General features: G+C 30.7%; 1 protein-coding gene across 1 annotated transcript; it reads left to right on the top strand.

Annotated features, from left to right (window-relative positions):
• Nucleotides 1–12453: 12453 nt before the first annotated feature.
• Nucleotides 12454–13023, top strand: HELRODRAFT_69644 (hypothetical protein; the record flags this gene model as incomplete). Its single annotated transcript, XM_009030604.1, has 1 exon — nt 12454–13023. One exon carries the CDS (start codon nt 12454–12456, stop codon nt 13021–13023), a length of 570 nt encoding a protein of 189 aa, XP_009028852.1.
• Nucleotides 13024–17045: the final 4022 nt, after the last annotated feature.

Below are 17045 nucleotides of genomic sequence, written 5' to 3'. Positions count from 1 at the left end.
TAATATAATATAATATAATATAATATAATATAATATAATATAATATAATATAATATAATATAATATAATATAATATAATATAATATAATATAATATAACATAACATAACATAACATAACATAACATAACATAATATAATATAATATAATATAACATAACATAACATAACTTAATATAATATAATATAATATAACATAATATAATATAACATAACATAAAATAACATAACATAATATAATATAATATAACAAAATATAAAATAATATAATATAATATAATATAATATAACATAACATAATATAATATAATATAATATTATATTATATAATATAATATAAATATGATTTAAAAATATATTTATGTATATATATATATATATATATATATATATATAGTAGAGTTTTACTATAAAAACAAGCATTCACTGAAAAATCCGACAACTTAACATTAGAAATAAGGAATAATAATTTGAAGTGCGGTCGATATTATCATGTTGAAGATCACCTCGTGCATCGTGCTCGGGTTACTTGTGCTGGTGGCCAGGTCTATATTATATTTTATTTTATCATTTATAATGTTGTTAATAATATTTATTTATTTTTTCATGGTCTTGGTTTTAAAGCATTGAATTCACTTTTATGTTTTAATCTATGAATATATGAATGGCCGGTCCTTGGGTATTGCTTCCCTACGCGAGCCTACCGCATTAGTATAAGAGTCACGTAATTTTTTTAAAAAACTTTGTCACGAATGGAAATATACGAAGCTATCACAAAAAAATTGAAACGATGTAAGCATATTAAAAAAGGTGTATAATATTGCAATCAATATAAATAGTTTTCAATTACCGGCCGTAATATATTTAAAGTGAATTTAACGTTCAGAAACCTTACATAAATCCTTACATAGGCCTTGTCATTTTTAGAGTTTTGTTTTATGATAGAATGTTTAAATCGTTTTCCAAACAGTAAAGTTGCCGGTTATTAAGCGCTTCCGTACATACAATCACATCACCTGATTCACGAATATTAACGTGGTACAAACTCTTGATCTTACTAACCCTGTTGATTAATTACTATTTGAGTTGAAGCTCATTAATTCCTAAAGGAAATCATACACACATGCAAACAATTTTTCTTATCATATATGATATAATAGTTTATATGGGTTCAGAGTACTCTAATAAAATAATGCCAAACAAAATCGATTAATTAATTAGATAATTATTAGTTAAATAACTAACTAATTAAAAAATTTATTCATATGTTTATTTATTTATTAAATCATCAAATTAGTTATTTTAATACGACAATTATAATTAACACAATGATGCCCACCTTTTCTATCAACTTTCATAATTTTTTTCTATCACTGGCCAATTCAAATCAATCAATATCCCTACTGCAGTTCAGTGGCGGATCTGGGGAAGAGGGGTACCCAGTTGTGATCTGTATTTGTTTTATAAGTGAGGAGAACTCATTGTTTTAACGGAAAAAGTTCTGGTTTTGACGAAAAATGTACTTTTGTACAAATGTTGGTCTCTCGTCAAAATGTGAACTTTGACCCCCTTCGGTCACCGGTAAAAGTTTAAACTTTTTTTATATCTTCTCGGCCGGTCAACGCTTCATTTTGAAAATTTTGGCTCCTCGTAAAAGTTGTCTAGATCCGTCACTGCATCATTTCATTGTACCGTGATGTTATTCATTAATTGCTTGCTTTTTATAATGGTTTATTATGACTTTCCAACCACTTTCTGTAACATTTCCAATCGCTTATCGCTTCTTTTTTTGTCCAACTTTCGCATGCAAGCTGCAATGTATAAAAACACTCAGGTTTCCATTACTCTTCAATTTTTTTTGATACATAGGACTACTTTTCCTAATTTCTTTCAAATGTTCATATAATTAATATTCTTTTGTCAATTCCTTTTTATCAGTTGAGTTACCCAAGTACATGAACTGGTTGACTTGTTCTAATTATTCAAATTTTTTTTTACAATATTCCAAATTAATTAATATTATTATTCAATTATTTCAGATTTTCACTGGCTGTTAAAAGTAAATGGCCAGAATTAGTTGGAAAGGTAGAGAAAAATAAAATGAATATTAAAACCATAAAGTTCTTTTATTAATTATCGCAAGCTTATATTAATGAGTTTAATTGGATTAAGGATGTTTTAAATATTTTAAATTTAAATATAACATTTTTTTATTGTTTGTTCATTTTAAATAAATTATTTTTCCCTGTAAAATATATTAGACTGGAGAAGAAGCGAAAGCAGCCATAGAAAAGGAAAGAAAGGATTTATATGTAAAAATTACTTTATTTTTATTGAAGTAACCAGTGTTATTACTAGCTATCTATGATAACAACTACCTGTTAACACACTACCGTTGTTTACTGCTTCTGCTACATCTACTAATGCTGCTGCTACCACTCAAAACTTTTACCACACTACTACTACTACTATTACTACCACTACTACTACTACTACTACTACTACTACTACTACTACTACTACTATTACTATAACTGCTTTTACTACTACTACTACTACTACTACTACTACTAGTACTACTACTACTACTACTAGTACTACTACTACTACTACTACTACTACTACTACTACTACTATTACTACCACTATCACTACTACTACTACTACTACTATTACTACTACTACTACTACCACTATTACTACCACTACTACTACTACTACTACTACTACTACTACTACTACTACTACTTATTACTACTACTACTACTACTAACCCTAACCACTTTTTATGGTAACCAAATGATTAACGTGAATTTGGCCGAATCTATAGTTAAATCCACTCATGATTAGTATTATTATGTGCTATTTTTACGACACTCACTTGAGTAATTAACAAAGGTATCATCAATAAAATACATGAATCAGCATATCACACTGGGGCGAATCGGGACAACGTTGACGTGGGGCCGAAAATGATGAAATTTTTTTCTCGATTAACAACAAGTGCACCCGAAATTAGGCTGGCAACATTTTTTTCTTGCTTATCGCGCATTTTTGCCACCTTTTTCGCATTTATATGAATACACTAAATACGCCAGTAGTGACTACCAGGGATTTCTCATAAAACAACTATAATAATTACAACATCATGAACATGATTGTTCCCTGGCTGGCTAGTTGCTACGTTCGTGTGTGCGTGTGCATGCCCAGGATTTTTCTTGTAATTTTTATATTATGTGGGTGTTCTAAGTGTGTTTTTATAGAACCTTCTCTTTTGTGCATGGTTAGACTTCTGGTTTGCGATGTTGTAGTTACTCCGATGTATGAAGCATTCTGATGCGCACAGATGCCAAGCGGACATGTAAATTCATATATCAGACGGTTACGTTTTAAAGTCGAACCATGTTGAGGAGTGCAGTGGTTCATAACAAGGTTTAAAACATAGTCATCTGACAAGGTTGAAATTACACAAGAAATCCGGGACAACAACATCAAAATCATATACACACTGTAGTTCCAGCCATTCTCATCTGAAATTAGCCGAAGCCATTCTTATCAACATAAAACAGCCTCTAATAAATAAACAAACAAAAACAATAATCTTGTGATGAAACACAACTGCACTAGTAAACCGGGATTGATAATGGATCATAGCCATCTAATATATTTGTTCAAATGTAATATTGGTGAGTGTGGGCACCATAATTCTGAATATATTAGTATGACGACGACCAAGTTATCAAGAAGACAAGAGAAGCACAAAACTAAAACTACTAGACAAATCTTGGACCACAATATTGAAATCTTATATTACAATAACAACTAGCCGAGTCAATACTCAGAGAACTATGACATCCGATAATAAATATTCAATAACGGGCAATTGAATTCTTCCTACTGAAAAATTTAAAAACAGAGGAATCACAGGATAATGAAACATTAAAAGTGTTATTTTTATCGATAATGAAAACACGTAAAAGTGTTATATTTTACAAAGTTGAAGATTGTAAAACTAAGTATTTACTTTAAACAAACAAGGAATCAACAAAGTAGAGGCACAGTATGTATATATTTGAGCATCTGAGCACAAACACAATTTATTAATTTGAACACCGAAAATGGTATAGGAATACCGATAAAATCTTTTCTACTCTATCATGCATAAAATAAACAAAACTTTTGGTTTTGAACAAAAGAAACTTAAAAATGATTTAAGATCAAGCGTTAGAAAATTCGAAAAGTTAAATAGGAAGTTAACTAACACCGAACATGCTGTGATTTTTATCAATTATATATATATATATATAATATATATATTATGGATCCTATGTGTCATATACATCATAAACAGCAGACTTAAGCTATACGAGAGTAAAACGAGGCTTTTGTTTGTCGGTAGCTAGCAACATTTGCAAAGGATTCGTGTCAACTATTTTGACATATCTGTTCATCTGTCAATAATTTGGAAATCATGTTTGATGAAAATATGCCTAAAAATCATCATGTGACAAATTTAATAAGGAATGTTCGTTTCAATTACCAAGATTCAGACAGGTCTGAATTCGCTTGATGAAGATACATTGAAATGCCTGGTTCATGCGTTCATTCATTCTAAACTAAACTGCTGCAATAGTGTTTTCTACGGAACTTCTAATAAAATAATGTGTCAACTACAGTCAATTCAAAATCGAGCAGCTAAGATTGTTACGGGTAGATTGAAGTTTGACAATGCTAGTCATGGTCTATTGAACCTGCATCGGCTGACTGTTAAGCAAATAGTCAAATTCAAAATTGTCATTATGGTATTCAAATGTTTGAACGGTCAGTCCAAGTTACCTATCTAACCTGCGTTTACGCAAGATTAGACTTGTTCAACGTCCTCAGTTACATTCAGATGGTCAGGATTTTCTATCGGTGTCAAAAACACAATTGGTTGTAGGAAAGAGGAATTTTTCTGTCGCTGGTCCGACAGTTTGGAATAATTTACACACACCTGGATTAACTTTTACACAATTCCTTATAAAACTAAAAACTTACGTTTTCATAAATTAAACCACACGATTTAAGCAGCGCTTTTGAAAAGTTTTAAAGGACGCTATATACATTTACTACTACTAGTAATAATATAATATGTACATGATTATTTACAATTGTGACAAGTCACAGTAAATATGGTTCATAAGATTCACTACAAATATTTCTAGCATCCAAACACTGCAACCGTCGGCGCTTCTGTTAATAATAATAGTAGTAGTAGCAGCAGTAGTATTTTATTATTAATAATTATCAATAAGTATATTAAAATTTATTGAGAAATAATTCTGACACCAGGTGTTCATTGTGAGAATTGGCACACCAGTCACTGCTGATCTAAGACACAACAGAGTGAGAGTCTACGTGGATAGATTTGGGAGAGTCACAAAGGCTCCTAACATAGGCTAAATAATAACAACAATAATATTTTTATTACTATTATTAATTAATTAATAATTATAATGACTAAAAACACAGCCAAAATAACAATTTTATCAATGATACTAAATAAGTTTTACACAGGAACTATTTTTTTAATATCAAATTACCAATTGAATGTTTGAAACAATTTATTGAAATTTTGAATTATAAAAAAACCATGCATCGATCAATCGTTGAAAGTCTCCTCTCCTTTTTGGCCACCATAATACGTCTGATGATCATGGAATTGAAAATGATGATAGCTAAGGATGGAATAAATGAATAGAATACAGCGTCAATCCAGAGCAAGTGAATAAGCATAAATGTGATGTGATTTTCTGTAATGGTGCATTTTTTTACAGGACACGTCCTGAATTTAGAAAAAATAATGCAAATTTTTAACATGAAGCTTATTTTGGAAATAATGTTTAATATCAAAATTGACATGAAGATTGAAAACAGAATATAAATAACAAAAATAAACCATGACGTGATGATTCTCGAAAAGTTGTTTTAACATTTTTGATTTAACAAACCTGAATTTTCTAAATTATGCAGCATACATTTTCACGGCTTCAGCATGGTGATAATTTATTTGGCTCATTGTATCTAATTTAGCTAATCAGTCAATATTATTACTCCATTGTTGCCAACCGTCAAGAATTGGGCGGAACAGTCCAAAATTCGTCCCCTCCCATGCCCCGCGTCTCGTCTCGGTGTCAGCGGAACAAATATTTGTCGGGAAACCAAAACAAATAGTGAAATATTGAAATAGCAATTTAATAATAAATGTAAAAAAGCTCACGAAAACATACACAACCGCCGATTTCTTTGATGTTTCTAAGACAAATAATATTTTTTAACTTCATTGCGATGTCAACAAAACACATCAAAAAAAAATTTCGGATACCGACGTTTTAATATCGATCATGATTATAATTTTTAACAAAACAACAAAGGAAAACGCCGCCTGTTCATTTAATTTAAATTAATTTATCGATGATGATTATGATTGTACAAAAAACAAAGTACTATCTCGATTGACAAAGTATATAAATATATATATATAAATATAGTTCGATGGAAACAAGCCCCGACTGCCCCGTGGTTTGACAGTGACTGCAAAAAGGCTAAGCAAATATGTCGAAAAAAAGAAAGAAGGTTCAGAACTACTGGTTGTTATAATGATAAAGTTGATTGGGTACTGGCAATGAAACAAAAGAATGTTTGTTACTCAGTGAAACGAAGGAGTTTTTGGTTCGCGAAAACATGTCAATTTAAAAATAATTCCAAATACTTATTGCAAACGATTAATAAATTATTAGGAAAAGAGACAAGTGTTGAAAATGAAGTGGGTTCAATGCATAGCGCCGATGATTTTAAAAAATTTTTTGCTGACAAGTTGAAAGTGACCAAAAAGTCAACTGAATGTTTTAATTTTCCAGTTGATTGAAGAACAGATATCTGAAGTTGTTAATTCGTCACCTACGAAGTCATGCTCACTCGACCCAATACCGATGCATGTATTCAAAGAATATGCTGACTGTTTTATTGTTTACTTAACGGACTTAATCAACAAATCAACATGTTCTTAACGAAGGGTGTAATGCCACAGGTTTGCAAGCATTCAATTGTCACGCCAATTCTAAAGAAGACAGGATTAGATAAATCAGATCTGATAAACTATAGGCCGGTGTCAAATTTGTCTTTCGTTTCTAAAATTATAGAACGTTAGTTTTAAATAATCATATAAATAAAAATGGTATTTGGCCTTTGCATCAATCTGGATACAGTAGGTTTCATTCGACCGAAACAGCTCTATCGGATATATTCTCTCATGTTTATTCAGCAGTTAATGTACAAAAAGTAACTTTGTTGACATTACTGGACATGAGTTCGGCGTTCGATACTGTAAATCATAAAATCCTGCTGGACAGACTGAAATATTGTTATTGTTTAAATAAGATTGCGTTAACGAGGTTCGAATCATTTTTTACTGGTCGGACTCAGCGGATTTCTTACTCAGGTGGTTTCTCGGAACCAATGAAACTTACGTCAGGAGTGCCTTAAGGATCTGTTCTTGGACCGATTCTTTTTAATTTGTACGTTGCAGAGATATTGGATTTACTGAATAAAGATGGTTATTATTGCCATGGGTACGCAGATGACATGCAGATTTACGTTTAATGTTTCCCAGATGAGATGCCTACCGTATTAGAGAAACTGACAAAAACTATATCTGATGTCGGCTCGTGGCTGGGTCAAAGTAGGCTAAAGTTGAATCAGACTAAGACTCAGTTCATGTTGGCTGGTACATGGCAACTAACGTCAGCGGTTGAACCTTCATCGATTAACATCAGCATGACTGATATAAGTTTCAGTAAAATGGTTACCAATTTGGGAATTGTGATGGACTCCCGTATGACAATGGGTCCACAAGTAAGTATATTGGTTAAGAAATGTATGTTCCAACTACGTCAATTACGTCAAGTCACAAAATCGGACTCTATTAGTACATGTTTTCGTCAACTCTAGATTGGATTATTGTAACAGTCTTCTATATGGCATAGCTGATAAACTGTTGTCTAAACTTCAAAAGGTTCAGAATCAGGCTGCTAGAATGATATATCGCAAATTAAAATTTGATCATGCATTACCAATTCTAAAGGAGTTGCATTGGCTGCGTGTTAAACAAAGAATCATGTTCAAGTTGGGTGTAATGGTATTTAAAAGTTTGAATGGCCTGGCTCCAAAATATTTAGAAGATAAGTGTATTCGAGTTTCATCTATGTCATCACATGGGCGTCTAAGGTCTGCTGATTCAAACACGCTGTATGTTAGAGATCGGAATATGAAAACAGCAGATAGAGATTTTTCAGTTGCTGGAACTATTTTTTGAAACAGCCTACCTATCGAACTACGTATATCCGGGTTATCATTAGTTGAGTTTAGAAAACATCTAAAGACATACCTATTTGGTGACTCCTAGTGATCTCAACCGATGATGACTTCGCTTTCAACATGCTTCATACGAGGAGAGCGCTGATGAGAAGCAATTATAATTGGCGCTATATAAATACAATATTTGATTTGATTTGATATATATATATATATATATATATATATATATATATATCCCGAAATATTAAAATAGCAATATAATAATAAATTTAGAAAAGCTCACGAAAATATACATAAGCGCCAATTTCTATGACGTTTCTAACACAAATAATATTTTTAATTGCTTTATCGATCATGCGATATATATACATATATATATATTAAAATTCATGTTCTATTTATATATATACACCGTTTTTGAAAATCAAATTGTGGGCAGCTTTGTTACTCATTATTGTTAGCGCTGTTATTATTATTTTTATTGTTGTTGTTGTTATTGTTGTTGTGTTTTAATAGTAATTGTTGTTACGTATATACGTATATTAAAATTTAATGAAAAAAAATTATCACGCCAGGTGATCATTATGAGGATCGGCCGCCCAATCACTGCTGATAAAAGATACAACAGAGTCAGGATATTTGTGGATGAGAATGGGCGTGTCGTGAGTGCTCCGTCGATTGGATAATATTAATAACAATAATAATACACAGCAAAAATAATAGCTTTATCATTGTTGATAAATTTGTAACTTCTTATTTTAAAATTACTAATCTGAAAGAAATTGTTGATATTTTGAGATATAAAACACTCCTGCATATGTCTTTCATTGACTTGATAAATATATGTTGATACGAACGTGAAATAAAGTAACGTTACTTAAATTTTAAGTTTGTTTGATTAATATAATTAATATAAATGTAAAGCCAAAGAGTTAATAAAAGATGGATGTTAAAAGTGATAAAATTAAAATGGAAAATCAAATTCTCATTGGAAGATCATAGTGTGAAATATTTTCAATGCTAAATTTTTTGAAAAAAAAAAAAAAAAAAAAAGACGGCTCGGATGATGGTTATGACAATGTTGAGATGAAGTTGAATATAGAGTAATGAACTTAAAATAATATAAAAATTTTTAATTTAACAAATCTGTTTTTTCTGTATTACACACAGTTTCTGTGGCTCCCGTTTCGCAATAATTCATTTTGCTTGTTGAAATATATGTAGCTGAACAGTTTTGTCTAACTTTATTGTTCTGATTTGTTAAAGTTAGACCTCATTGGAATATTTCTCAGAAACTGAGACAGCTCATCTTTTGCCACATCTTCCAAATTCTAACGAATACTCGCTGCAGCCCACGCTTAAGCAAAGGCCGTTTCACAAACTAATGACAGGCTAGCGAGGGTCGTCATAATCTAGCAGGTTCGTTTGTTCGGATAGGGTGAAAAATATCTAAAACTATTTAATCCTTTGATCAACAGCAAATATTTTTAACTTTAAAAAATTTGTTTATAACGAAACCTAATATATTTGTAAAACTATTAAAATAATAAAAAAAGTACTGGGTATTAAATTTTAAACATTCAAATAGAGGCTGTGAGTTGTAGATTTCATGAAATGGGTTTTTTTAAATTATTTTCTTTTTATTTTTGTTTATTTTCATTTCAATTTAATAAAATTTACCTGATACAAAATTTCATAACAGACAAAAATGTACAAGCTGGCTGCCCGTGGGTCACAACTCGGCTCGCCAAGCCGTTTTAAGTGGCCCTCGAGATAAATTTCAAAATTGTTAAAAATTGTCAAAAAAAAAGAGTCATTTATCATTAATTTTACTTAAATTTAATTCTGAACGTATTAAACTAAAAATTTTCAATAAATATTATTCTTAATAAAAAAGCAATAGACAAAAACTTTCACATATTTTTAAACACACGAAAAATAGATCAGAAGCCATCTGACAGATGAACATCTGACTGGTCAGCTTTGATTCACAACTACCTCTGTTAAAGCTAACAATAAATTGTGCAAAAGTTCAATTTTTTAAATAGTTCATACATGTACGTGTATTCATTATTATTTAGAATCGCGAATAAATTTAAATGTTCAAAATTGTTATATTGAATTAAACTAAAATAATGCTTCAAAAAATCTTCATGATTATATATATATACATACATGTTTTCACCGCAACATGAAATCATGAATAAATTTATCATGGCATAATTTTTTAAGAAGATGACTAGCCCACGCAGCTGTCTTGTAAAGAACAAGTGGCCCTCCATTGAAAAATGTTGCACAACGCTGGTTTAGTCTAATGAACGTCATTACCATATTTGTTGCTTTCATAGTTCATATTATATTTTAAAATCTTACTACAATCTCTAAAAATGTTTGAATATTTATTTTTCAGGTTACTAATATGATTCTAATAACATTTAGTCAGGTGTTGCCTTGAATAAATCAGTGGCGGATCCAGATAGAGGGGTGTGAGAAGGTATACCACCCAAGCCACAAAATAACTACATTAAACTTGTTTATTGTTAAGTGTTCAATGTGTTCAATGAAGAAGAGGTTATATTTTTACAGGAAATGAACAATAGTAAAACGTTAATAAAACATTGCGTCATTTATTTCTAATGATATTTCACAGTATCATCAAACCACGAGATAATGTGTAACTCAACTCTCAGATTAATATTAAAATTTCGTCTGGTGAATCCGTGATGGCATGGTGGGAATACTTTTGTTCATTTCGTTCACATCTCCCACAAGATTAAGACGCAGCAGCAACTGATTATTTCGATTCAGTTAAGAATTTGAATGTGATTGTTAGTAAATAATGTTTGTATAGGTTAGTGAACTATTCTGAGATTCTGTTGATCTAACTCTTGCTCGTGGTCAAAAATTTCAATATAATAAATTCAGAACTTGTATGTAAAAAATGTTAGACTTAAATAGACTGCAAAAGTGAATTGGCACATTTAGACGGTTTGCAATGGATGATAAGTTTAAGTGGCAGTTGCAACCAGGAAGATGATCGCATCACATGATTTGGTGTCCTGCTTAGCAACAGATCGTACATAATTGTTCACGCAGTAATATTGAAACACATCTCGCAATCTTCTGATTATTTTATCCAACTAACTAATTACGCTCATATTAATAATAATTACAATTTATAATTTTATTCATAACGTACATACATATAGTATGTTGCGTAAGTTGTTACAAATAAATATTATTAAGCTAGAAGATAAAGTTAGGAAGTGTCTGACAGCTGATGTTTTCTTAATTATTCATTAGCGTCCCAGATATATTGAATTGAAATTGTTTATATAATCTCCACAATATTCAGTTCTCAATAAAGTGATTGATAGATAGATTTCCTCACGGGGTGCTGGCAAAAATTATTTGAATCAATTTAAAAAATTCTGTCTATGAAATATTTTATTTCAACTTATGAAACAAGTAATTTTAACAATTAATTAATTAATAACAGGATCAACATTATAAATTATCATCATCATCGCCTCAACTGCTGCTACATTAGCCAGGTTATACAAATAAATTTCGACGATTGCATCGGCACGGGAGCTACGTTTGATTAAACAAATTATCTATAATATTTTCATCACTCTTCCAGTCGAAGCATCTCAAATTTCAACATCATCATTGTTGCAGATATCAGTCGACCACAATCATTGCAACATCTTCGAGACGTCATATTAGAACATTTCAAACATCACAAACTCAACCAACCCTTAACATTATTGCTGGAATTATCCATCGCGAACGGCCGCCTAACTATGGACAACTCAATCTTACCTTCAGACCTCACAGAACAACTTTGGAAATTTACACAAAATCACACTAAGGATGAGTTGATCGATTTTATGTCTAGAAAAAACATTGTTGATTCTTGTAAAAATCCTATAAACGAGAATTTCAATAAAATGGTTATTCAAACAATTTTGAATATGATAAACGATTACAACAACGACTATGAAGAAAAAAAAGAAGATTATTATTATTATTATCATTATTATGACGACCTATATACGGGAAACATGAAGCTAAATAACACCAATAATTATGTAAACATGTTCAATTATCAAGCAGGACATCAAAATTCAGTGGAATCATATGATTATAGACATTTTGAGTCAACTTCTTTTTACAGCAGTGAGTTATCAAACGTTCAAAATGGCAATGAGGCAAGTGCTCAGATTGATGGAGTCATTTTAACCTACGTATATCCGATTATTTTCATTTTTGGTGTCCTAGGAAATATTCTTTCCCTGTCGGTTCTGCTTCGTAAAAATATGCGCAAGAAATCCATGTCTTCGTATTTGTCTGTATTGTCCATGTTCGATACGTTATCATTAACGTGCTGGTGCTTAATTCCATATATTGAATATGGAAACAAATTTCGTCTAATAGATTGGTCGATTTTGACATGTAAAGGATCATGGTTTGTTAACTACGCTGTGGGTGATCTATCAGTTTGGTTGGTAGTGGCTGTTACGGTAGAAAGGTTCATCGCTGTTTGTTATCCACTGAAGGCTGCATTCATGTGTCGGAAGAAGGTAGCTCTGAAGGTTGGCTCAATGGCTGTTTCGCTTTTAATTTGTTTGTTTATTCATTCATTAAAACATTTATTTAACTATTAACAATTGTTTTTTTTTATAAAATTCCATAGCTTTTGCATTTGATACATTTACACTTAGCTTATAACTACCAATTGAAATTTAATGGAATTCTAAATAACACTTACTTAACAAACATATGTAATAAACATAATTAGGAATTGCCATTTAGTATAAATAAGTTTTCTTACGTTAAAAATTCAAATTAATAATTAGCAGAAATGCATAATAAAACATAATTTAAAAGAATTTACTAAAACCGTATTAACAAATGACAGAAAAAACGTAATAAAACGTAATTAAAAGGAATTTGACTAGAACCGTATTATCGTACTTTTACGCTAGTTGTGCCATTACCAGGCTTATATCATTTTCATACGTTCATTAGGTTATTTATTAATTAATAAATCTTGTAATTCCCATTGTCTAATTGAGCTGAAATGTTATCTACTTGCACGTTCCCAATGAAATTGTGTTAATTAGTTAACACATTTAAATAAATTAATTTAATTTAATAATTCATCGGCGATTCAGTTACTTGGTGCCGTACGTTTTGTAATGATGGCGCAATTTAGTTTGAGGCTACCTCCAATTTGACAAGCTTTGGTGAATAAATTCTCAATATTTGAAACAACAGTTCGAGGTGTTTTTTTAACCAGTAGCAACCAGCGAGTAAAAATGATAATTTGTGTCTAATCCTGGTCCTTTAAACTGCCTATAACTTGCGTTTGTTTATTAGTTAATCCGGCCTTGATTGAGTCCGAATATGCTCTCGTAAATTCGGCAAATCAGAGTATTTAGACCAAAAATCTCTTGCGTATTCCTGAATAACGATAACTTCTCAATGATTTTATGATCGACCTGACTGTACCAAATCATTGAATCTGAGAGAATGTAAAATTATGAGCTTGCGCTACCCATTTCTGCATTGTCAAAAATTGAATTGACGGTTCCACCGTACGAGGAGCTTGTATAAAAAATTTTTATTTTAACAAACGCTATGCATTGTTCGTAGTTGTCCATCAGTAACAAATAAGAGTTAATTTCAACATAATACGTAATTTAATTACTAAACATTATTTTTAGTATAATAATGTTTTGTTACATCAAGACGGTAATGGAATCGATTATTGTAATTGTAATCATTTATTTAGGTGATCGTGATGTTGTCGGTGCTAGCGTCAGTTTTGAATGCTCACTTTTTTTGGACTAAGGAATTAAGAGTAAGTTGAAATGACAATGAGAGTTTTGAATTCTTGCTAATAGTGTTAAATGGCTAATTTGGTCATTTTTTTTTATAAATAATGAGTTCTTCATATAAAAAATGTGATTTATATTAAAAACACACATGTACTTATTTTTTTCATTCAAACTAATTGAAAAATGTAGATAAAAAATAAATTTGTTTGTCTAAATTTTTTGGTTCACTTATGTTTAACTTATTTCTTTGTACGTCTTTTATCACAGGATTTTCATTTCTTATCATCGAGTTACGAACTGACAACAGAAAGTTTCAGGACGTGTCCTGTAAAAAAATGCACCATTACAGAAAATCACATCACATTTATGCTTATTCACTTGCTCTGGATTGACGCTGTATTCTATTCATTTATTCCATCCTTAGCTATCATCATTTTTAATTCCATGATCATCAGACGTATTATGGTGGCCAAAAGGGAGAGGATTTTGTGGACCTCGCAGCCATCCACGTCCGCCATTTGTCGTCACCAATTTGAAATAGTTGAGAGAGTTGAAAAACAAGATGAGTTGAAAAAAATAGTCATTACAAATGTATTAAGTTATAAACAAATATTCTATTAAGGTTTAAATTTTGACAATCAACTACATAATTATATACAGATAATAGCAAATATCAAGTTGCTCTCGAGAAAGTTTGCAAGCACAATTTGAAACCAGCACACGTATCAACGCAGAGCAGGAAACAAGACGACAGAAATTGTGTGATCATGTTACTCAGTCTATCATTCGCTTTTATCTTTTTAACTGCACCGCATTACATCTGCTGTCTTGTGGAACGATTTGTTGGCTCAGAAGAGTTTGAATTTTCAATGAAATTTCGTATAAAATATAATAAGTAATTATAGACAGTGTGCCGGAGTGGGGTCAAAATTGGTCAGACTCCATGATTGAGTTAAATCTTATTAGATTTAATTATTAAATATCTTTATTAATTTATTTAAATCCAGGCCGTATTTTGATGGAGAAAAAGATAAATAAATTTGTATAATAGGAACCGATAAATATTCAAAATATAATAACAACGGCATTGATTTAGAAAAATTTCATGCATAAATAGATTTTTACCAAATTTAGGAGATAGTTAACAATATTATGCATATTAAATTTCGCAGCTCTTTTTTTTATTATTATTATTATGAGAAAAAACATGGGCGAAAACAAAATGTCCCTTATGCCCGCGACACAAAATTAACTATAAAATTTTAACACATAAACAATAATGTACATGAATATATGTTAATATGTTCTGTTCATACATAAAGATCATACAAAAAAAAATAAATAAATAAACAAACAAAAATATAAGAGAATAACTTCGATTATTAATTCAACTTTATATATATATACGCAAACATTTCTTCATAAAAATTCCAATTTCAACCATTCATATATATCGTCCTCTCTTAAAGACAATCATGTCAAAACAAACATTTATACCATCATCCAAAATCTATAAACAGCACTCATACTTCAACTCCGCTCTCCAGTCGTATTTAAATTTAGCATTCATAAGAAAATCATCCAACTTTTTTTTAAACTCATTCAAATCACTGCAATTAACAACATCATCATTCAAATTATTCCAAATATTAATAGTTCTATTAACAAAATAATTTTTTCTTAAGTTCGTATGGAATGTCAGTGCTGTTAGCCTCATCTCATGTCCTCTTGTTCGTCTGGTGGCTTTCAATTTTTCCGGCAAGCTTCGTTGGTCCTTTTCATTCAACATGTTAAACATCGTTATCAAATCACCTCTTATTCGTCTGTATTTTAGTGTTGGCAGTTGTAAAAATTTTAATCGGTCCTCATATTTCCTTGATCATCTTTGTCGCCCTTTTCTGAACCTTTTCTATCGCTTCTGTTTCACGTATTGTCCATGGTGACCACACACTTGCTGCATACTTCAGCTGAGTTCTAACTAAAGATTTATATAATAATATAAAAACATTTTTATCAATATCTTTAAAATTTCTGTTTATTAAACCCAACAATGAAAATGCCTTCTTAACATTGCAATGTATATGTTCAATAAATTTCAAAGATGTATCAAAAATAACACCCAAGTCTTTAATTTTATCAACAAAAAGTAATGGGTGCAAGCTTATTTTATAATCATAATTATTATCTGATACAGAACAACAAAACTTCATCACAACACATTTTTCTTTATTCAATTTAACATCATTCTGCAAACACCATTCATTCAAATCATTCAATCCCCTCTGCAATACCACACTATCCGTATCTGAGTTCATAATTTTAAACAACTTTGCATCATCTGCATACATATACATCGCAACACCATTTACATCCTGAAACAAATCAAATAAATCATTAACATACTGTTACAGACGTGAAGGCAAGATAAGAATTGGTAATTAGAAATTAAAGTGAAGCGCTTGATAATTTAATTAAGACCGTAATTGTAAAATGTCGATGCATTGTAAAAGAAAGCGAGGTATAAATAGACCGACAACAAGAACGATAAGAGAGAAAGAGAGAGAATAGAGAGAGAAGTGCACGAAATAACAAGGAACGACGAGAATTACGAAGAAGTCAGAAGAAGTTTCAGGCAGTCCTATTATCGCAGAGATATTTTGTGTGCGTACTGCAAACAAATTAGCGATAACGCCCAAGGAGAAGTTTGTCACGAAGAATTCTACACGCGGTCTGCGAGTGAATTACGATAATCTTCCGAGAAGCGGATACTTAGGATTTACGGTCAAGAAACATCTGACGAGAAGAGCTTAATTATTGGCGATTAGTTTTATCCTGTGATTTAACTG

Source organism: Helobdella robusta, assembly GCF_000326865.2.
Source record: "Helobdella robusta unplaced genomic scaffold HELROscaffold_7, whole genome shotgun sequence".
Classification (NCBI taxonomy): Eukaryota; Metazoa; Annelida; class Clitellata; order Rhynchobdellida; family Glossiphoniidae; genus Helobdella; species Helobdella robusta.
This window is presented reverse-complemented; position numbering and strand designations above follow the sequence as displayed.